Source organism: Theropithecus gelada, chromosome 10 (assembly GCF_003255815.1).
Source record: "Theropithecus gelada isolate Dixy chromosome 10, Tgel_1.0, whole genome shotgun sequence".
In the NCBI taxonomy this organism is placed as follows: Eukaryota; Metazoa; Chordata; class Mammalia; order Primates; family Cercopithecidae; genus Theropithecus; species Theropithecus gelada.
Window position 1 is genome coordinate 67,790,780 of NC_037678.1, and position 24,299 is coordinate 67,815,078.

The following is a 24,299-nucleotide window of genomic DNA, read 5'->3' on the forward strand; positions in this document are numbered from 1 at the left end:
TGACACAAACCTTCTAAGCTCCTTAGTTTGTTATTTAAGGCCCTCCATTTTCTAGGCCCAACCTACTTCTTCAGAGCCCCACCCCCAACGCCTGCCCCTTTTCACCAGCCCAAACTCCTACCACAATGGAGTGCAAAGCCCCAATGCGGGCACATGCCAGCATGGCCACCACAAGCTCTGGGATCATAGGCATGTAGATAGCCACTCGGTCACCCTTCTGAATGCCTGCAGGTAAAAGCACAGAAAATGAACCATGAACCCTTCTTGCTGCTACTTGCTCCCTCCCATCCAGCTGGCCTCCCTCCCAGCTGACCTGTTCTCTTCCACTGTTACCAAAATCTTTCCATCCCTTGCCCTTTCCCCATAAGTCCTCAGATACCCCAAGGCCAGCCCCCCAGTCCCTTTCCCACACCCCCACACTCACCCTGTTTTCGGAGAACATTGCTGAACTGACACACTTGGACCAGAAGCTCATGGTATGTGATCTGAGTGGTCTCCCCTGGCTCATTGCCCTCCCTGAGACATACCAGAAAGAACCAGTGATTAGGGGTATAACTTCTTCCCCAAACAAGAAACAGGCATAGTCATAAAATCCATCCAGTGACGCTAAGGCCTGGAACTGTTCCATGAGGGTGAGCTATCTGCCCACCATCAATCTTGCCATCATCAATCTTGAGCTGACTGGTCAGATACTTTGGCCATTCAAGATACTTTATACACATGTTGTATGTCATTAGGAAATGCATTGTCCATCTCTGATCCTTGGTAAAATGGAGTGATGGCCCCTTCTCTTCCATCCTAGTAATGTATTAAGGAGAAGTGATATCACAGATGTGATTCCTTCTGATGAGGCATCAAGACTGCATTATTCAGAGTAGGGTCTCCAGATCACTTGTGCCTACATCATCTAGAGGATTTGTAGATTCCTGGGCCCCAGCTCAGACATACTGAATTAGAATCACGGCGTCCAAAGATCTGCTTCTTTATTACAAGATGGTACAAGGAATTAGTATGGGATTCTGATGCACACTTAAAGTTTGAGAATTGGCTGGGCGCAGTGGCTCATGCCTGTAATCCCAGCACTTTGGAAGGCCGAGGTGGACAGACCAAAGGTCAGGAGTTTGAGACCAGCCTGGCCAACATGGTGAAACTGTGTCTCTAGTGAAAATACGAAAATTAGCTGGGTGTGGTGGTGTGTGCCTGTAATCCCAGCTACTGGGGAAGCTGAGGCACGAGAATCCCTTGAACCCAGGAGGCGGAGGTTGCAGCGAGCTGAGATCACACCACTGCACTCCAGCCTGGATGACAGAGTGAGATTCTGTCTTGAATAAATAAATAAATAAAGTTTGAGAATCACCATCCTGTATCAGGTGATTTCTGTCTACCTCCCCAGCCTTGCCTCCCACTCCTTCCTAGGATTTAGCCTGTTTACTTCAGTCATTCCTTCATGCATTCATTTGCTTATTCAACAACTACTATGTGCTATCTACATGTATAGAAATAAGGCACCAATGGGCAGGGCGTGGTGGCTCTTTCCTGTAATCCCAGCACACTGGGAGACCTATAATCCCAGCTACTTGGGAGGCTAAGGCAGGAGAATCGCTTGAACCCAGGAGGTGGAGGTTGTGATGAGCCAAGATCGCGCCACTGCACTCCAGCCTGGACGACAGAGTAAGACTCTGTCTCAAACAAACAAACAAAAGAAGAAATAAGGCACCAATGAGCAAGATAAGTAAGATACCTGATATCATGGAGCTTATATTCTAATGATAGTGTGGGTAATAAACAAATAACAAATATAACCAGGATAATTTCAGATTATGATAAGCATTAAAAAGGAAATAAAGCAGAATGATATAAAAATGAGTGACTAGGGAGAAATACTTTTAAAAAATATACTATCTTGGGTCAGGCACGGTGGCTCACACCTGTAATCCTAACACTTTAGGAGGCCAAAGTGGGCCCATCTACAGGAGTTCAAGACCAGCCTGGCAACATAGCAAGACCCCATCTCTAAAAAAATTTAGCTGGATCCACTGGGCGCAGTGGCTCACACCTGTAATCCCAGCACTTTAAGAGGCCGAGGCGGGTGGATCACATGAGGTCAGGAGTTCAAGACTAGCCTGACCAACACAGAGAAACTCTGTCTCTACTAAAAATACAAAAATTAGCTGGGCGTGGTAGTGCATGCTTGTAATGCCAGCTACTCGGGAGGCTGAGGCAGGAGAATCACTTGAACCCAGGAGACGGAGGTTGCAGTGAGCCAAGATCATGCCATTGCACTCCAGCCTGGGCAATAAGAGTGAAACTCTGTCTCAAAAAAAAAAAAAGAAAAGAAAAAGAAAAGAAATTAGCTAAGTGTGGTGTCATGCACCTGTAGTCCCAGTCACTCAGAAAGATAAGATGGGAAGATCTCTTGGCTCACTCCTGTAATCCCAACACTTTGGGAGGCCAAGGCAGGAGGATCATCTGAGACCAGGAGTTCAAGACCAATCTGAGCAACACAGCAAAACTTCGTCTCTAAAAAAAAAACATTCAATTAGCTGAGTGTGGTGGTGCACACCTGTAGTCTCAGCTACTCAGGAGGCTGAGGCAGGAAGATCGCTTGTGCCTTGGAGGTCAAGGCTGCAGTGAGCTGTAATCATGTCACTGCACTCCACCCTGGACAACAGAGTGTTTCCCTGTCTCAAAAAATAAATAAATGTTTCCGTTAGTGGTTTTTTCCAATTTTATGATTTTTTGAATAAGTAATACGTACAAGTAGGACTACATAAAAAGATACATAATGATAAGTGTTCTCCTCACTCCTATCTCCCAATTACCCTGCCTACTGGCAAACCACAGTTTGGGTTTTGCAATTTGGTTTTTAGAGACAGGGTCTCACTCTATTGCATGGGCTGGAGTGCAGTGGCACAATCATAGCTCACTGCAGCCTCCAACTCCTGGGCTCAAGCAATCCTCTTACTTCAGCCTCCTGGGTAGCTGGGACTACAGGCACATGCTACCACACCTGGCTAATTTTTTTATTTTAAAATTTTTTGTAGAGACAGAGTCTCAATATATTGTCCAGGATGGTCTCAAACTCCTGACCTCAAGCAATCCTGCTTCAGCTTCTCAGAGTGCTGGGATTACAGGCGTGAGCCATCATGCCCAGGGCAAAACACTGTTACCAATGTTCTGTGTAACTTTCCAGAAACAATCAATATTCAGACAGGACCACTCTTAGTAGGACAGAGGGCTAGGGTAATTCAACTAGTGTGGAACGACCAAACTAATTACTTTGCAAGAAGTCTGTATCATTAGGATCTTTAATAAGACCCTTGAGATATCATTGAAGACAGAAATTTGAAAGTTGAATATTAAAAAATTGGATTTTACAGGAGGCTGAGGCAGGAGAATCTCTCGAATTCGGGAGGTAGAGGTTGCAGCGAGCTGAGATTGTGCCATCGCACTCCAGCCTGGGTGACAAGAATGAAACTCTGCTCTAAAAAAAAATCGGTCAGCCAGGCACAGAGGATCATACCTGTATTCCCAGCACTTTGGGAGGCTGAGGCAGGCAGATGACCTGAGGTCAGGAGTTTGAGATCAGCCTGGCCAACATGGCAAAACCCTATCTCTACTAAAAATACAAAAATTAGCCAGGCATGGTGGCACACGCCTGTAGTCCCAGCTACTTGGGAGGTTAAGGCGGGAGAATCATTTGAACCCAGAAGGTGGAGGCTACAGTGAGCAGAGATAGTGCCACTGCACTCCAGCCTGGGCAACAGAGTAAGACTTTGTCTCAGAAAAAAAAAAAAAAAAAAGGATTTTAATGTTGTTCAGAAAAGAGATAAACACCTTATAGTCCCCAGTCAAGCACAGGGTAACAGGGGTAGGAAGAACAGCTCTACTTAAGGAACAGGACTGTCAGACAAGCATATATACTACATGCATTTGTTTACATATTCTCATTTTTTCTACACAAATGATGGCATACAATACACACTGTTTTGTATCTTGTTTTGTTAATTATTATATGCATTCACTAAAATGCACAAATCTTACGTGTAGAAGTTGATCATCTTGATTTTTCAAAGTTAACAATATACCTTGATATCATTCTTCAGCAAGACTTAGATAACTATTTCTCTTTTTCATTTGTTGTTGTTTTTGTTGTTGAGACAGGGTCTCACTCTGTCACTCAGGCTGGGGTGCAGTGGTACCATCATAGCTCACTGCAGCCTCAACCTCCCAGACTCAAGTGATCCTCTCACCTCTGCCTCTTGAGTAGTTGGGACTACAGGCCAGAGCCACCATGCCTGGATACTTACCTGTTACCTCTAGAGCCTTGTAGGCAATAGTAAGAAGTTTGAATTTTACTCTAAGTGGATTCCTGGTTTCCCTTGGCAAGTTCAGGTCCGTCTCCACACTTTTGACCATACCATTGCCCCAACTCAGAATATTCTCCTTCCTCCTTCAGATACCAGCACCATGTGGCCCTCCCTTAGCACCACAGACCATTGCTTTCCCTCTCCTTCCTTACTGCACAGAGCACTGATGAAGTAGGTAACTGAAACCTAGAGAGACGTAGTGGCTTGGCCAAGGTCACACAACGATAAGTGGTAGAGCCAAGAATAGACCCTCAGGTCTTCTGATTTCAAGTCAGGACTCTTTCCCTCATAGTGTGAAGGACGGGGACTGGCAGGGAAGCCAGGCCTTTTCTTACCAACAAAGGTCACACAGAAGATTATCAGCCTCTTTCTAGTTCCTGGCTCGATGCGTCAGTAGGCTTTAACCCTCCTAGGGATAAGAGAAGCCAAACACAGGGAGCTTACTAAAGTGGGAAAGAACAGGGATAGAGGAAGCTGGCAAATAGCCCTGAATGCCAGAGGCAGAAAAGCCATTTCCTTAACTGGCTCACTGACAAGTGCCACAGGAACTTCAGAACGTCTCCGGTTATGGCTGAATGCTGACATATACATACCCAAGCACATGTGTCCCCACATGCAAACCACATACCAACTCACCTATGTGTGCTCACTTGTATAAAATCACATATACTAATATACAAACATTCTAGGCATAAAACCTGCCCATCTGCACACATAGGAACAAATAAGGATAAATATATGCACCCAGGATTCAAACTTAAGGACTTATCTGTATCTGCAAGTACAACCACCACAAATACGTATCCACCTATGTGTATAGTGTGCCCCTTCGGAAACTCTCCATCAAATCATTCTGTTTTGCCAGGTGCCACACATGTAATCCCACACTTTGGGAGGCTGAGGTGGGTAGATCACTTGAGGCCAGGAGTTTGAGACCAGCCCGGCCAACATGGCGAAGCCCCAACTCTACCAAAAAGACAAAAATTAGCCAGGCATGGTGGTGCATGCCTGTAATCCCAGCTACGGAGGAGTCTGTGGTGGGAGGATCACCTGAGCCCAGGAGGCGGAGGTTGCAGTAAGCTGAGATTGTGCCATTGGACTCCAGCCTTGGTGACAGGGCAAGACTCTGTCTCGAAAAAAAAAAACAAACAAACATTCTGTTTTATTTTTTTCATGAAACGTTCCATTGTTTGAAATTATCTCATGTATGTTAATTACTTATGTATTATCTGTTTTCTTCACTGGAATATAAGCTCCACGATAGCAGAGATCTTTTTTTTGTTTTGTTTTTTTGTTTTTTTGAGACAGAGTCTCGCTCTGTCACCCAGACTGGAGTGCAATGATGAGATCTCAGCTCACTGCAACCTCCGCTTCCTGGGTTCAAGCAATTCTCCCTGCCTCAGCCTCCCGAGTAGCTGGGATTACAGGTACCCACCATCACACCTGGCTAACTTTTGTATTTTTAGTAGAAATGGGATTTCAACATGTTGGCCAGGCTGGTCTCACACACCCTGACCTCAGGTGATCCACCTGCCTCAGCCTCCCAAAGTGCTAGGATTACAGACATGAGCCACTGCACCCAGCTGATAGCAGAGATATTATTTGTTTTCTTCACTGCTGCATCCCTAGCACCTCGAGTACAACCTAGTACATAGAGGGTGCATAAGAAGAGATAAGCACAACCTATACAAGTACAATTTACTTGAGCCCACTTCCAACCCTGACACACACACGCACGCGCGCACACACACACACACACACCACAGTGTGCATTCCTCTACTTGGCTATGGGCTCAAGTTATACATTATTGATATAGGCACCTTATTCATTCCAGTATCTTCTTTCTCTGACATACACACCAGGCTGGGGCCCCTGGCTGGCTGGGAAAGGTGAGGGGCAGGGTACTGGCCTACTGCAAAATCCCAAGCCCTCTAGGATGTCAGAACTCTTAAAAGAACATCCAATTTAGTCTCTTAACTCTGAGATCCAAAGAGGCTATTAGCTATGCTTGGCATCACAGGGTGGGTTACCACAGCAGAGCAGGGACCAGGAATTAAGGTCCAGACCTCTTTCCTCTACAACAGGAGTTGCAAGCTCAAAAACTGGCAGGATCTAGGCAGGTAATGTAAATAAGTGGACCAAAAGAAAGAAAATACATGATAAAGATAAGAAATAGTTCCCTTTCCACTTCCCTATAAGAAAACAGCAACACATATATGATAACCCTTAGCCTCAGTTTCAGGGGAACAATAGGGAAAGGGAAGGAGTGGAAAACTGGCAAATGCATGCTCTGGCGAAAGGAGGCATCCAGTACCTAAACTTGGTTCCTGTCAGCTTTTGCCTGCTAGGAATCGGGGCTCGATATTGTCAATTTTTTTTGATTTTTCAACAGTAGCCTGGAATCTATTTTTGTCAAAACTCCTGAATTTATGTAAGTGTTGACCACTAATTTTTAAAAGCTTTAAGGCCAAGTGCAGTGGCTCATACCTATAATGCCAGTACTTTGGGAGGGCAAAGCAGGAGGACCGCTTGAGGATAGGAGTTCAAGATTGGCCTGGGCACCATAGTGTCTCTACAAAAAATTTTATAATTAGCCAAGCATGGTAGCTAATGCCTGTGGTCCCAGCTACTTGAGAGGCTAAAACAGGAGGATCACATGAGCCCGGGAGATCAAGCCTGCAGTGAGCCATGTTGATGCCACCGCACTCCAGCCTAGCAACAGAGACCCTGTCCCACCCCTCCCTACCAAAAAAAAAAAAAAAAAGTTTTAAACACTATGAATCAAACAAAGCTATTAATGAGAAATTTAGCTGGTGCAATAATATGGGGAACCCTTGGTGTAAACCAAACTACTTGTCCTTCACCTGGAGGCCATATGGTTGGTGTGACAACCCATGGTACACAGTCACTAGCCCTTCTCATCTTCTTCCCCTAGGGAACCTCCTCCAAGGAGCCTTCTCCAACTACTTCATCCTCACACTCTCAAAATTTACTTTAACCCATTATTGGTTCAAAATCCATTTAGAATTAGACTACCTCTCTTCACATCTATTTTTACCATCCTAGTCCAAAACTACCATTAGGTAGGTGACATCATGTCACCCCTCTGCTCAGAATGCTCAGATCACTTCCCATTTCATTTTGAGCAAAAGTCAAAGTCCTCACAATGGCCTACATGATCTAGTCCCTCGTTACCTCTCTGTCCTCATACACAACTATTCTGTCTTCCTCTCCCTCTCCCTCTGCTCCAGCCAAACGGCCTCCCCAGTGGTTTGGCAAAAGCACCAAAAACATTTAACCTCAGAGCCTTTGCCCTCTTCTTGAAGTGTTCTTTCCCTAGATAGCCACATGACTTATTCCTTACCTTTGAGTCATTGCTCAAATGTTGGCTTCTCAGTAAGGTCATCTTTGACCACCACATAAAAAAAAAAATACTCCCTGTGCCCCTCTCCAGCCCCAGGTTCTCTGAATTAACATTTTCCATGAAATTTGTGTTAGTTTCCCTTTTTCTCACCTACCCAAAATCTAAAAGTTCTTTCTTCCTCCCAAAGCCCTTTATCTCATTTTCTTTGTGATCTGCTTTTCTAGCTTTTACTACATTTATTTGGGCCTTATCTTTCCCATTATACCCTGGGCTCTTGGAGGACAGAGATCATGTCTACTTCTTCTCTGTCTCCTCCAAGCACAACTGGCACAATAGGTATTCAAGAGTCATGGTTAAATAATTGAAAGACTGATAATTGACTAATCACAGGGATGACTGGGGCTACCCTTTATTTATTTATTTATTTATCTATCTATCTATCTATTTATTTATTTATTGAGACAATGTCTCACTATGTTGCCCAGGCTGGTCTTAAACTCTCAGGTTCAAATGATTCTCCCAGCTCAGCCTCCAGAGTAGTTGGGACTACAGGCATGCACCACTGCACCCAGCTCCCCTCTTTATATGAGAAGGGTAGTCATTGGATTGAAGATTTTAATTCCCTAGAACTACAAGTAAGGCACACGATAGGGAGAAACAGCTGAGGGAAAGATAGGTGGAGAAACTGGGTTCTTTACAGAGGCATCATATGGAAGAGAAACCAGAGGAGAAACATCCCAGGTGAGAAGAGACACCAAACCTGTTATGAGAGGAGATGAGAGGAACACTGAACTGAGATGTTTAGCTTGTATAAGAGAAGATACTGAGAGATGTGATATCAAGTCTCAAAAGTCTGTATCTTCATTGCCTCCACCCTGGTCAAGCCGCCTTCATCTCTTGCCTGGATGACCACAATGACCACCTAACTGGTCTCCCACTTCACTCTTGCACCCTTCCAGTCCACACATCACCCAGCATGATCTGTGATCTCTTTTTTTTTTTTTTTTTTGAGACACAGTCTCAGTCTGTCGTCCAGGCTGGAGTGTAGTAGTGCGATCTCAACTCATTGCAACCTCTGTCTGCTGGGTTCAAATGATTCTCCTCCCTCAACCTCCCAAGTAGCTGAGACCACAGGTGCATGCCACTATGCCTGGCTAATTTTTGTATTTTTAGTACAGATGAAGTTTCACCATGTTAGCCAGTCTGGTCTCGAACTCCTGACCTCAAGCAATCTGCCTGCCTTGGCTCCCAAAGTGCTGGGATTACAAGCATGAGCCACTGCACCCAGCCACAGAATGATTTATTAAAAACATAAATTGGCCAGGCATGGTGGCTCATGCCTGTAATCCCAGCACTTTGGGAAGCCAAGGTAGGTGGATTGAGCCCAAGAGTTTGAGACCAGACTGGGCAACATAGCAAAATGCTCTACTTAAAAAAAAAAAAAAAAAAATTAGCCAGGTGTGGTGGTGCATGCTAAATCTATAGTTTTAGCTACTCAGGAGGCTGAGGTAGGAGGATCACTTGAGCCCAGAAGGTGGAGATTGCAGTGAGCTGAGATGTTGCCTCTACACTCCAGCCAGGGCAATAGAGCCAGACCTTGTCTCAAAATAAATAAATAAACAACAACGACAACAAAACAAACAAACCACAAATCACATCATATCACCTCCTGCTTAAAATCCTTTAATGGCTTCCATTGCATATAGAAGAAAATCCACATTCCTACTTTGCCTTGTATCCTCCCCAACTTCATCTTGTGCCATTCTCCTATTCTGCCTACTAGGCTCCAAACACGCTGGCCTTCTGACTGACAGAACATGCCATGTTCTTTAACTATCTTTCCCCAATTCTTCTTGTGTTTCAAATCTCGGCTTAAATGTCACCTCCTAGTGAAGCTTTCCCTGACCACCCTAAGTAGATCAGCTCTTCCTGTTATTCTTCATCACAACACTGCTTATTTTCTTCACAGCATTTTTCTCAAACTATACTTCTTTTGTTATTTATTTGTTTACTTATTGTTATTGTTATTAATATTAACAATAATATTAATAATATTACATATTATTTACTTATTATTTTTGCTAATTGCCTATCTTCCCTACTAGACAGAAGACAGTTTCTGAAGGCAGAGGCCAAGTTGGTCTTGTTCACTGCTGAATCCTTCATTGTCTTGTACAGAACCTTGTATATAGTAGGTGTTCGGTAAATTTTTGCTGAATGAATGCATGAATCTAAAGGATTATTATGGGAAAAAGTAGACTAATGTAGTATAACTATAAATGGAAAACCTATGTCAATTGGGAGAGCTCCATATTAAAGAAAACCTTTCTAACTGTTAGAGGTGTCCAAAGATGGAAGGCACTCCTTCAGGAGTTTCCTGACCCTGGAGATATCATGTCGAATCTGGGATTTTTAGGGATACTAAAGAGCAGACTCCACAATATGGCCAGGGACCAAACGAGACCAGTGTTTCTCAAAGAGTGGTCAGATAGTGTTAATAATGCAGTACCAAGTTTCCATGCAGCATAGGATTGTTCAGGTTGGGCCAGGTAACCCTGACATCTACTTCTACCAGATTATTCTCCAGGGAGTGGGGTCTTGAAATTTTCATTGCATAAGCTCCCCATATCATTCATGGTTATTGAGGTTTGAGATGACCTTTATGGCCCGTCCAACTTTGATATTCTTTGATTCTATAAAATGAAAAAATAATGTGAAAGAGTTCTGTGATCCATAAAGCACTACACAAATGTGGAGCACTCAAGATACAAGTATACCCACAAGCCAATTTCCCTTTCACCAGGGAATGGAAGCAATGTACCTTGACCAATTAGCAGCCTAATGTTCCCTCTGGGTGCTTCTGCCCTAGCTGCAGTAAGGAACAAGAAGGGCCGAAGGAGGAGGTAGACAGAGGCACATCCCAAAAAATGAACCACAGATTACTCAGAATGCCAGAGGAGGGCCAGGCATGGTGGCTCATGCCTGTAATCCCAACACTTTAGGGTCCGAGGTGGGAGGATCACTTGAGGCCAGGATTTACAGAGACTAGACTGGACAACAAAGCAAGACCCTGTGTCTAGGGGGAAAAAAAAAAAAGAAAGAAAAAGAAAAATAAAGAATTCCAGAGGAGGATGGCACTTTTGAGACTCACCACTCTTATTTACCAATGAGAAACCTTTGGCACAGAAATGAAAAGTGATGACCTCGAAGTTACTTACAAATTAGTAGCAGCATTATTCTAAAGCACTGTTGTCCAAAATGGTCACTAGCCACATATAGCTATCGAACACTTGAAATGTGGCGGAAGAACTGGATTATTTTACTTAATTTTAATTACTATAAATATCAATAGTTACATGTAGTTAGTGGCTTCCATGTTGGATAGCACAATTCCTGAGTCCAAATATCTCTAGTTCAGGGCACTCTCCTCCTAAATGACATGGTCTCCAAAAGGGGGGTATTGTTTCCAAATTCAGAATTAGCATAAGGAAAAAAATAAAAACGTAGGAACTCTGAGAATTGTTAGGTTGACAACTACCAAGGATGGAATTTTAGTGTGCTTATTAGAAATTCATCATTCTGTTTGGTTTTCCCTTAGTTCCTTAGAAAAAATTCCTTTTGAAAACACCAAAGATTTCTGGTTTCAAGTGATATCTAATTTGCAGACCCTAATGCAGCCTCATTCAGCTCCTGACTCAAAAACTGGAATCAACTGTCATCCTAGCACCCAAATTTGGAAGGGCTCTCCACCAACTATAAAACTGATGAAACTAGAGTAAATAGCCTCAATCAGTGGACTATTTACGAAATGTCTCCCTAAACATTGATTCCTCACCTATTGAGGAAGCCAGGTTTGTACCAACCAGTCTTCAAAAGGCAGTTAATGGGCCAGGCGCGGTAGCTCATGCCTGTAATCCCAACACTTTGGGAGGCTGAGGTGGGAGGATCACCTGAGGTCAGGAGTTCAAGACCAGCCTGGCCAACATAGCAAAACCCCATCTCTACTTAAAAAAAAAAAAAATTTATCCGGGCATGGTGGCACGCACTTGTAGTTGCGGCTACTCAGGAGGCTGAAGCATGAGAATCGCTTGAACCTGGGAGGCAGAGGTTGTGCTGAGCCAAAATTGTGCCACTGTACTCCAGCCTGGGTGACAGAGCGAGACTCAGTCTCAAAAAAAAAAGAAAAAAAAAGGTCAGAGGTGGTCAAGGAGATACAAATCAAAATAACAAACAGATCCCACTTCACACTCACTAAGATGGGCATAATCAAACAAACAGACAATAACAAGTGCTGACAAGCATATGCAGAAATTGGAAACCTCATACATTGCTGGTGGGAATATAAAATGGTTCAGTTACTTTGGAAAACAGTCTGGCAGTTCCTCAATAGGTTAGAGTTATCATATGACTCAGCAATTACACACCTAGTTATATACCCAAGAGAACTGAAAACATACATCTACACAAAAATATGTACCCAAAGGTTTGTAGTAGCATTATTCATGACATCAGAAAGTGTAAACAACCCAAATGTCCACCAATTGAGGAATGAATAAAGAAAAATGTGGGGCCAGGCGTGATGACTCATGCCCGTAATCCCAGCACTTTGAGAGGCCAACGAGGGCGGATCACGAGGTCAGGTGTTTGAGACCAGCCTGGCCAACATGGCGAAACCCTGTCTGTACCAAAAATACAAAAATTAGCTGGGCGTGGTGGCTAGTGCCTGTAATCTCAGCTACTCGGGAGCCTGAGGCAGGAGAATCGCTTGAACCCGGGAGGCAGAGGTTGTAGTGAGCCAAGATTATGCCACTGCACTCCAGCCTGGGCGACAAGAGCAAGACTCCATCTCAAAAAAAAAAAGAAAGAAAGAAAGAAAAATGTGGTAATGTGATAGTTATACAATGCAACATTATTCAGCGATGTAAAAGGATGAAGTACTGATAGATGGTAAAACATGGATGAACATTTTTTTTTAAGACAGTCTCACTTTGTTGCCCAGACTGGAGTGTGGTGGCATGATCTCAGCTCACTGCAACCTCTGCCTCCTGGGTTCAAGCAATTCTCCTGCCTCAGTCTCCCAAGTACCTGGAACTACAAGCATGCACCACCATGCCCGGCTAATTTTTATATTTTTAGTACAGATGGGGTTTCACCATGTTGGCCAGGCTGGTCTCGAACTCCCAACCTCAGGTGATCTGCCTGCCTCAGCTTCCCAAAGTGCTGGGATTACAGGCATGAGCCACTGCATCCGGCCTATAACACGGATGAACCTTGAAAACATTATGCTTAGTGAAAGAAATCAGACACAAAGGGCCACATGTTATATGATTCCATTTATATGAAATGTCCAGAATAAGGCAGAGCCTTAGAGACAGAAAGTAGGTTAGTGGTTGCCTAGAGCTAGAGGGGAAGAAGTTGGGAGGAAATGAAAAATGACTGCTAATGAGTATTGGACTTCTTTTGGGGGTGATGAAAATGTTCTAAAATTGAAAGATGTACACCTTTGCAAATATATTAAAAATATGAATTGTATACTTTAAATGGGTGAATTGTACAGTATAAATTATATCTCAATTAAAAATATAATTGCAATTTTGATTGGAATTGCAATAAATGTACAGATTAATTTGGAAAATACAGACATCTTTACAAACCTTCATTTCCAGAAAGACTGTAACCATTCATCAGAAAGATTTAGCACTATTCATTCATTCATTCTTGCCTCTTTCTATTTCTTTTTTTTTTTTTTGAGACAGAGTCTAGCTCTGTTGCCCAGGCTGGAGTGCAGTGGTTCTATCTCAGCTCACTGCAACCTCCGCCTCCTGGGTTCAAGCAATTCTCATGTCTCAGCCTCCCAAGTAGCTGGGACTACAGGCTCCCACCACCACACCCGGCTAATTTTTGTATATTAGAGACAGGGTTTTACCATGTTGGCCAGGCTGGTCTTGAACTCTTGACCTCAAGTGATCCACCCGCCTCAGCCTCCCAAAGTGCTAGGATTACAGGTGTGAGCCACCACGCCCAGCCTTTCTGTTTATTTCTAAAGACAACACTGGCTGGGCGCAGTGGCTCAAGCCTGTAATCCCAGCACTTTGGGAGGCCGAGACGGGCGGATCACGAGGTCAGGAGATCAAGACCATCCTGGCTAACACGGTGAAACCCCGTCTCAACTAAAAAATACAAAAAACTAGCCGGGTGAGGTGGTGGGCGTCTGTAGTCCCAGCTACTCCGGAGGCTGAGACAGGAAAATGGCGTAAACCCGGGAGGCGGAGCTTGCAGTGAGCTGAGATCGGGCCACTGCACTCCAGCCTGGGTGACAGAGTGAGACTCCATCTCAAAAAAAAAAAAAAAAAGACAACACTTGGACACTGATTTTTTTCTAGCACTACAGTCCTATGTAGACATCTGTTTCCCACACTGGATTGTGAGTTCCTTAATGGCAGACAGGATATCTTTTTATATGTTTTCTCCTCAGTGCTTACCACAAAGGCCAATACACAGTGAGCACTTAATACATAATTGTAAAATGAATAGATAAAAGAATGAATAAACAAATGAACAAACTTATCTCTGCTCATATGACCAGCTGGATCCAGGATGATCGAAGAGAGAAAGTATGGAAGGAGAGGGGATAAGATAGGATACAGACAAACAAGATAGATGCTGGACAGGCAGGGGAAAGACAAGAGTGGAATTTGTGGAATGGATTTTGGAATCATGTCAAGAAGAGTTTCTTGAGCTCCCACAGTGGGCTCAGTCTGGGACTCTGTGAAGAGGCTGGAAGAGGCCCCTGGAGCTGAGGTTCAGAGTATGGGACTCCTGCCCTGCAGTTTGGGCTATTATTGTACCCTGTCCTCTTGCCAGCTATTTTCAGGCCTTGATCCAAATACCTTGTGCATGTTCCCTTGGCCAAAGTGGCTTTGGTGCCTGATGGATTGTGTACCTCTTCTCTTTTCCCACTGCCTACAAGCCTACTTACAGGAAGGGAATCATGCACTTGTTCCTACCATCCCGTGTCCCATGCTGGCCTTACCTATAACAAGTGAATGAGGGTAGCTCTTTTATTACTAGAGCATTTGGAATGCAGCCCAAAAGAGGAATATGCCTAGAGCAGAAACAGAAAGTCGAAAGAAAATCCAGGGGCATCATTTTATATGTACATCAAGTCTCTCAAGTATAATAGACACATGCAAAAATATTCATTACAATGGTTCTCTATTATCTAGGTCAAAGGCAGTTTAAATCACTAGTCCTCAATCTAAGGTACTCTACTCCTGTGAGTACCTGCGCAGAAAAATATGAAGAGAATAAATGTCTAGATCCTCAACTTCCATATGTAATATTTCCTAACAATGATCTGTCTGAGTTGGCTCTTCTTTCTCACTCTCTTTCACAATTACCCTTCTCCCATGTTAAACAAGAATGTCATAGCTCTCTCTTATCTCAAACTTTATTACGGTACAATGCCAGGGTATGAACAAAGTGCTGAACAAAGGGACAATTTGAGAATGTATAACTTCTGAGTGAGAGCCCCAAGAAAGCAAATCAAAGAGAGTTTCTCTGAGAAATCAGTATTGAAAGGATTGGCATCTTAATTCATCCACCTAACAAACTCATGGCAAGACTACTTGCCTTATATCTCTTAGAATTACAATTCAGCAGTGAAATAGTTATCACAGAGTCATATATTAACATATTTATCTTAAGAAAGAAGTTAGGCAATTTCTAACAAAGTAGATCTGATTTGGATGATTATGTTGAGTGATAACTGGCTATGCAAAATAGGTTGTATGGTGGATGTTTTCTATAAATTATATGAGCTAAATTTGCAGTGCCAATGTTTTGAAAGAGCTATAACATATATGTGCATATACATATGTGTGTGTATATAATATTTCCAAAATATTTTGGAAATTAGATTTTTTGCAATTTTTAAATGTTATAATAAAATTTTTAGATATGAACATTATGCCAAGAGTTACATAATTTTTTAAAATTCTTTTAGGTATACAATTTTAAGAGTTTAAGGTTATTAATCTAAATAATTTTTCAGTGGTACTTTATCCCTTCCCCTCTACATCAGAATTGCCTGTGGAGGTTACAAAAATACAAGTCAGAGGTCTTACCCTGTGGAGATTCTAACTCAATAGTCTGAGATAGGTTCCGGAATCTGGATTTCTAACGACATCCTCAGGTAATTATTTACATAATAATTACAAAACAATCTAGTCACCAGACTAGATTGTTTACCCCTAATTCAACGTATAATTTACACAAACTTTCCCCTCTCTCTGAGCCTGTTATTGTGGTCTTAGCAAGTAAAGCATGGCTATCCATATAAATAAATTTAGACTTCTATCAATTTGTTTCCCATCATATGAAAACAACTAGATAGATTTTTAACAAATCCGGATGTCATATTAGGATTCTCTAACTTTTTTTTGAGACAGGGTCTCACCCAGGCTGGAGTGCAGTGGCACAATCACTGCTCACTGCAGCTTCAACCTCCCAGGCTCAAGCAATCCTCCCACCTCAGCCTCCCAAATATCTAGGACCACAGGCATGCATGACCATACCCAGCTAATTATTTATTTATTATTATTATTATTTTGAGACAGAGTCTCACTCTGTTACCCAGGCTGGAGTGCAGTGGCACGATCTTGGCTCACTTCGACCTCTGCCTCCTAGGTTCAATTGATTCTCCTTCCTCAGCCTCCTGAATAGTTGGGATTACAGGTGTGAGCCACCACGCCCAGCCTAATTTTTAAATTTTTTGTAGAGAAGGGGTCTACCTGTGTTGCCCAGGCTGATCTCAAACTCCTGAGCTCAGTGATGCTCCCTCCTCAGTTTCCCAAAGTTCTGGGATTACAGGCATGAGCCACTGTGCCTGGCAGATTCTCTAACTCACTATATGTGTCAGTTTGGAGGACACCTCAAATAGCCATCCTCAAAAGCAGCTCTGAAACTAAAGTTCAACAAGAACCCTCTGTGACTGCTCCTTTGGATAGATTTACATGTATTAAAATATCATGGTCAAAAAGAAGCAAACATTGGTTTCAAAAATTAGTCTCTGGTCAAAAAATCACAATTAGAAATGCAGGTGTTCATATGCTCTAGAGATGTTTTCTGTATGGGCAACTCTGTGTGTAATGTATTCTGGGGTGAACAGTTTCAGGGTTGTATTTATTTTATTTAAATAAAATAATGATGCTCCATGATAGTAAAACCATAAGGCTTTCAATAAGTAGACCAGACCTTAGAACCCTACAAGAGGGCTGTTCTAAAAACTTTATATCCCAAAAAGAGGTAACAGGTAAGTCCAAGGCCCTCTTATGTCTGAGATTTTGCAGTCTTCTCTTGTACCTTCTCTAATTCAAAATTCCAAGCTGGCCAGGCACGGTGGCTCACGTCTGTGATCCCAGCACTTTGGGAGGCCGAGGCAGGAAGCTTACCTGAGGTCAGGAATTTGAGACCAGCCTGGCTAACATGGCAAAACCCCATCTCCACTAAAAATACAAAAAAAAAAAAAAAAAAAAATTAGCCGGGCATGGTGGTGTGTGCCTGTAGTCCCAGCTACTCGGGAGGCTGAAGCAGGAGAGTTGTTTGAACCCAGGAGGTGGACGTTACCATGAGCTTATGAGCTGAGATCACACCATTGCACTCCAACCTGGGCAACAAGAGCAAAACTCTGTCTCAAAATAAAAATAAAAATAAAATTAGCCAGGTATGGTAGTGCATGCCTGTGGTCCTAGCTACTCAGGAGGCTGAGGTGGGAGGATCACTTGAACCTTGCAGTTTGAGTCTACAGTGGGCCACAATCACACCACTGCACACCAGCCTGAGCAATAGAGCGAGACAAAGAAAAAGGAAAGGAAAGGAAAGGAAAGGAAAGGGGAAAGGAAAGGGGAAAGGAAAGGGGAAAGGAAAAAGGAAAGGAAAAAGGAAAGGAAAAAGGAAAGGAAAGGAAAGGAAAGGAAAAAGGAAAAAGGAAAGGAAAGGAAAGGAAAGGAAAGGGGAAAGGAAAGGGGAAAGGAAAGGGGAAAGGAAAAAGGAAAGGAAAAAGGAAAGGAAAAAGGAAAGGAAAAAGGAAAGGAAAGGAAAGGAAAGGAAAGGAAAGGAAGAAGGAGGAAGGAAGGAGAGAAGAAAAGAAAAATCCTAAGTATTATGAGAGATTATAAACTGAGTGGAGAGTGAGGCTGTCAATGAGGCTAATGTAATCTTAGATGTGTAAAGTCAAAGAATGGTAATAGTACTCTGTTCAAGGCAGACCATGGCTGGAATACTTAATGAGAGATATTGGCCAACTAAAGTATATCCAGGGGAGACTGACGTGGTTGTTTAGGAAGCCACATCATATGAGGAACCTGAGAATGTGGACTCAGTATCACCTCATTTATAAAACAAGAACACTGGACTAGATCAGGGGTTTTCAAACTGAGCTTTGCAAATCCCTAGGGATTCCAGACACACACCTCACAGGGAACACAGTGACAGGGTGGAGAAGCCTACAGAATGTGGCTCTACGCCTCCAATCCATGCTCCAACAAGATCAGCACTGCTGTTACCTGTTTTAGGTATAGGGTTTCGGCATAATAATAAAAATAGCTAATACACTTTTTGCCAAGCACTAAGCCCTTTATATAGATTATTCCAATTCTTCCTTACAATAATCTATGTCACAGGACTTGTTATTATTTCCATTTTACAGACATGAAAAATTGAGGTTTAAAGAGGTGAGGTAACTTGCCTAACTAGTAAGTATTAAGGTAGAGATGCAGGAATTGAATCAGAATGACCCAGAATCAGAATGATAACTTACGGGGATTGTTAGGTATTGGGATATTGGTAGTACAATTCCTGATTTATATGGGAATTAGAACAAATGACCTCTAAGGTCTGAAACTGAGAGTCTTGAATTCTCAGAGGTTCAAGGTGTGAGACACTGGGGATCATTACCAGTGCCCAACCTCTCCCAAACCAAATCCAGGAAGTGGGGGAAGGCCCATCCTCAACTCCAGGCCTTCTGAGTTAATTGTTATAAATGTGGGGTTGCCATAAGGCAAGAACCCCTGCTCCCATCTGACCATCTAATATCTTCAAAGGAGAGGAGGCCAGTTCCTCCTCTCCCCTAACTTCTCCCAGAAATGTAGGGAACTTATCCAGGCAGTTCCCTACATTTGTGACAGAAATTCTGAAGGTCAGTGCCAAAAGTAACTTAAGCAAGTGTCCTGTACATCCCTAACAGTTTATAAGTGGGAAAAAGAAGGCTTAGAAAAGGGCATTAACTAAAGCCATTCTTTTCATTAAATGTTTACTGAACACACCAGTATAAGAAGTTGGCCCAGACACAAACTCAAGTAGCTGATACGAAGCTCAGGACACTGAAACAGGCCTCAAGACAGAGTCTTCAGAGTAATACATTTATTATTCATATGCCATCTACTTCCAAAAAAGTGACTCGGAAAGCACAGCCTACTTGTCTCATTTTCACCACTTTAGGGAGGGGTTCTGTAAAGTGTCAAAGGTCATAAAACACAGGGAGAAATGAGAGAAGCAGGTTAGAAATCCACCTTAAACATGAAGTCCTCCAGCTCTCCTCCACAATCTGCTCACCTGATTCAACTGGAGAAAGACTGTTCCCAACAACAGGTATTTCCCATGTATCTCCCATTAGCTTTGAGTATTTATGATACCAGCCACAAACAACCCTCAGGCAAGGGGAGCAGACTCCTTCCTCAGCCCCTTCATTCCAAACCTTCTAAAATTCTCACTTTATGTTGTCAACATCATTATAGAAAAAAAATAAATAAATAAACAAAATCCTCCGTCGTTCTTACCATCGCAACAGAAATTCAACCCACCTACTGAGTCACCACAGAGTCACTACAGGTTGCAACAGAACTTCTAAAAACTGCTTCCTCTCTTCAGAAACAGTCAGAGAATTCTGGAATATTAGAGATGAAAGGGACCCTGCAGAGTATCTGTAGTGCATTTCCCATCATGCCTACAAAGAGAAGGCCCAGAAAAAGGAACAGAATGGTCTGAAGTCATCTTTCTCAAAATGAGTGTTTTTCTTTACCAAGCATATCTTAATCAACAGACATGCTGTTGTGAAACTAGTGAAGATATAGATATAGTGTGTGTATTTGAGAAGGTAGGGATGGTTGAGAAGGTGAGGGAAGCCCATGTTTTGACAAGGAGATCTGTAAAGGTGATGGGGAAAATCAGAGCCCTAGAGTGTATTGTCCTATCATTCATGTCAAGGGACTCTAAATTATCTAGGTCCATATTCTGGAGTTCACTTCAGTGATATGGGGAGGTAGGGAATTTTTTTTTTTTTTTTTTTGCCTCAAATACACACACACACACATATGCCTACAAGGATCTGGGCAGCTCCAAATGTCATACTATGGAATTCATATTCAGGAGCATACAAGGATCCTGAGAGCAGAGCTTCTGTCCTAGGGTCACTCCTAAAGTTGCCTTATTCTTGAAAGCTCCAGTTCCTGAAGAAGGACTGAAATATAGTGAGAGCCATGAAGAGACAGCAGTGATTTCAGCTGAGGGTGGGGATTTAGGTGGCTCAGAGATAATGACAGCCTTAGGAAACACAAAGCAAAGCAAACAATGGAAGGAATCAACCATACCAAATGTGTTGGGCTTTGGTGACTGGGGACTTCTAGAAAAAGTAGAGATTGAGCAGCTAGTATAAATGACCAGAATATCAGCCATCAACCACTCTTTCCACCCTCTCCTTATAAACCTTTTACTTAATCCCCCAAATCCCCAACAGTCCCCCAGTGTTCCTTTAACTAGCTAACTCCCTGCCACTCCTTCAGCTACCTCTAACACCCTCACTGACTCTCTCTCCCTGAATGACTATCCCAATACTTTGTCACTGATCATTTTCTCATACATATACACATGCACCCCCACTAATATATTTATCTGCCACACCAGGGGGAAGACAGCACGAGAGGGTTGGAACCAAAGTCTGTATTTTGTAGGGCAAATTTAGCCCTTGAATCAGATGAATGTGTGCCTTCAAAAGAGGCAGTGTTTATACAGATTAAGAGAATCCTTGACTCTTTCCTCTCACTTTCTCCCCGTCTCTTCACCATCTACACACCTAGTTACCTGTGCTGGTTTCTTTCCATAATGAAAAAATAGCTAATACACTTTTTGCCAAGCACCAAGCCCTTTATACAGATTAAATTAATGTAAACTTACTAAATCACTCTAAAATTTCATTGTTCCATTCCATTCCCACCAGCAGCATCACAGTTCAGAACTCAATAACAAACTCTCAGTTCTCTGGCTTCACATTCCCATTTCCATATGTATCCAGATGATCCTCTTAACCTCTGCTGTGACTTCTACATTCCCCTGCATGCAATCCTTTCACAGATCTCCCAAAATAGTCAAGATCTCCCTTACCTGGACCTTATCCGCTGTTGATGACAACCTTGACTCCTCTTTCACTCCCCATACCCAATCCAAGTTAGCAAATTCCATGGCTTCTTCATTCAAAATAGATCCAGAATTTGACCACATCTAACCATCTTCATGACTACTCCTATGGTCTAAATCACCACAATCTATCACCTCGATTTCTACAATAGCCTCTTAATTGGTCTCCCTACTTCTACTTTTCCCCTTCTACAGTCTCTTCTTAATATAAAAGATAGAGCCTAAATGGAAGCCAAATCATTATCACGTCTATGTTTAAGATTGTCTAGTGGTGTGGGTGGGCATGGTGGCTCATGCCTGTAACCCCAGCACTTTGGGAGGCCGAGGTGGGCAGGTCACAAGGTCAGGAGTTCGAGACCAGCCTGGCCAACATGGTGAAAACCCGTCTCTACTAAAAATACAAAAATTGGCCAGGCACGGTGGCACATACCTGTAATCCCAGTACTTTGGGAGGCCAAGGCAGGTGGATCATGAGGTCAAGAGATCAAGACCATCCTGGCTAAGATGGTGAAACCCCATCTCTACTAAAAATACAAAAAATTAGCCGGGTGTGGTGGTGGGCACCTGTAGTCCCAGCTACTCGGGAGACTGAGGCAAGAGAATGGCGTGAACCCAGGAGGCAGAACTTCCAGTGGGTGAAGATTACGCCACTGCACTCCAGCCTGGGCAATACAGTGAGACTCTGTCTCAAAAATAAAAAATATTAGCCAGATGTGATGGAGGGTGCAGTGAGCCAAGATCACACCATTGCACTCTAGCCTGGGCAACAGAGCAAGACTCCGTCTCAACAACAACAACAAAAAGATTGTCTAGTGGTTTCCCATTTCACCATGAATAAAAGGCCAAAGTCTATATTAGCTTTCAAGATGTGACTTGACCTAATATCCTGCTGGTGTCAATACTACTCTCTCTTCCCTAGTTCACACTGTTTTAGCTACACTAAGTTCCTAGCTAGTCTTCAAACACACCAGGCAGCAGCACATTTGTTCTTCCGTCAACCTGGAACATTTCCCCTCCCTACCCCAACTATCTGTGTAGCACACTCCAACTTTCCTTCAGATCTCTGCTCAAATGTCATCTTTATCAAAAGGTTCTTTCCTTATCAGCTCCCACTCTGCACTGTCACTTCCATTTCTCCTTGCTCTGCTCTATATTTTTCTATAGTACTCATCATTACCTGTCCTATACTTATGGTTTCTGTGTTTATTGTCTGTCTCCTCAAGCTGGACTATAACCTCCATGAGGGCAAGAACTTTGTTTAGAATAGTGCCTGGCACATAATAAGTTCTTAGTCAGCATTTATTGAATGAATAAATTGTTCCCCGCATAAACTTTTTACTCTAAACACGCTTGGTCTTCTCACTGTTCCAACATAAATAATTGTGGTGGTTAATATTTACGTGCATTCAGTGTGCCAGGAATTTGACACATGGTTTTTTTTTTATCCTATTCAATCTTACAAAACTGACAACTCCATGAGATAAAAGCTATTTTTATCCATGTTTAAAGTTGAGAAAACTGAGGCTCAAAGAGGTTAAGTAACTTGCCCAAGATCAGACAGCTAATTAGTGGCAAAAATAGGACTCAAACTAGGTTAGTCTGACACCAGAACACCCATTCTCCCAATCTTTATTGGTCCATAACTCTTTTCAGGCTTTTTTTTTTTTTTTTTTTTTTTGAGGGAGTCTTGCTCTGTTGCCCAGGCTGGCGTACATTGGCATGATCTCAGCTCACAACAACCTCTGTCTCCTGGGTTCAAGCAATTCTCCTGTCTCAGCCTCCCAAGTAGCTGGGATTACAGGAGTGCACCACCATACCCGGCTAATTTTTGTATTTTTAGTAGAGATGGGGTTCGTCTTGTTGGCCAGGCTGGTCTTGAACTCCTGACCTAAGGTGATCAGCCCACCTCAGCCTCCCAAAGTGTTGGGATTACAGGCGTGAGCCACTGTGCCTGGCCCAGGCTGTTTTTATGTAGATCTATTTGTTTTGTTTTGTTTTGCTTTGTTTTTGAGATGGAGTTTCACTCTCGTCGCCCAGGGTGGAATGCAATGGCACGATCTCGGCTCATTACAACCTCCGCCTCCTGGGTTCAAGCCATTCTCCTGCCTCAGCCTCCCAAGTAGCTGCAATTACAGGCACCCGCCACCACACCCAGCTGATTTTTGTATTTTTAGTAGAGACAGGGTTTCACCATGTTGGCCAGGCTGGTCTCGAACTCCTGACCTCAGGTGATCCACCTGCCTTGGCCTTCCAAAGTGCTGGGATTACAGGTGTGAGCCACTGTGCCCAGTCAATCTATTTGGTCTTTCCAAATAGAATGTAAATTCCATGAGATTAGGGTCTGGGACATTCAAACCTAATAACACATTTTATCTGATATTTTAAAGTTAATTTAAATCAATTTGGCTAATGTGGCTACTTTCTCTTTTTATCTGTCATAGCCAAGGGCTGGACTACTAGAATAATGAGGTAGTGTCATGACTGAAAAAAAATTGTTGACTAGGAGTGAGAGTATCTGGAGATTAGTCTCAGTTCTGTCTTCAAACAGGTGTATGACCCTCAGGCAAATCACTTAGCTTCTTTGTCCCTTAATCTACCAATCTTTGAAGAGAGTTGGCCTAGATGGACTCTAACAGTCACTTCAAATTCTAAAAACACTACTATTCCATGAACATTTGCAATGTGTCAAGCCAAAAGTAAAAGGCCAAATTATTCCTTAATATGGTTCTATTTTGGATAATGGGAGTACTTTCCTAAGAACACCACTTCCTTTGTGGATAATTTCAGTATCTATACAATGCATGTTCCAAAACAAGACACGAGCTACAAATGTGGCTTGTTAATGCCACCATAGCTATCTAAATGACATAAAATTAAGAAGAAAGACATAATGTGTTTCTATAAGAAGTATATCAATTGGAGTGAATCATGGAAAAGATGTCATTTTTAAAAGCCTTAGTAAGAATTAGAGCAGAAAGAAGGTGAGCTCCAAGAGGGAGAACTTTGGGAGGAAAAGGAGGACTTCATATGATAGTGAGTTTGGAAAATATTAAATATATGATAAAGGCTTCAACAGTACAAGACAAAAATGGTA

At 42.7% G+C, this 24,299-nt stretch overlaps 1 protein-coding gene across 3 annotated transcripts in view; it reads right to left on the bottom strand.

Annotated features, from left to right (window-relative positions):
* ACSS2 (acyl-CoA synthetase short chain family member 2) overlaps positions 1–24,299 on the bottom strand; it is a 50,429-nt gene that overhangs the window by 14,968 nt on the left and 11,162 nt on the right. For all 3 annotated transcript variants that reach the window (XM_025398602.1, XM_025398601.1, XM_025398600.1), the window contains exons 3-4: positions 425–516; positions 122–225 (exon numbers count right to left, since the gene is read on the bottom strand). In XM_025398602.1, the coding sequence (XP_025254387.1) occupies positions 122–225; positions 425–516 (196 nt within the window). The remainder of the gene's footprint in view (positions 1–121; positions 226–424; positions 517–24,299) is intronic.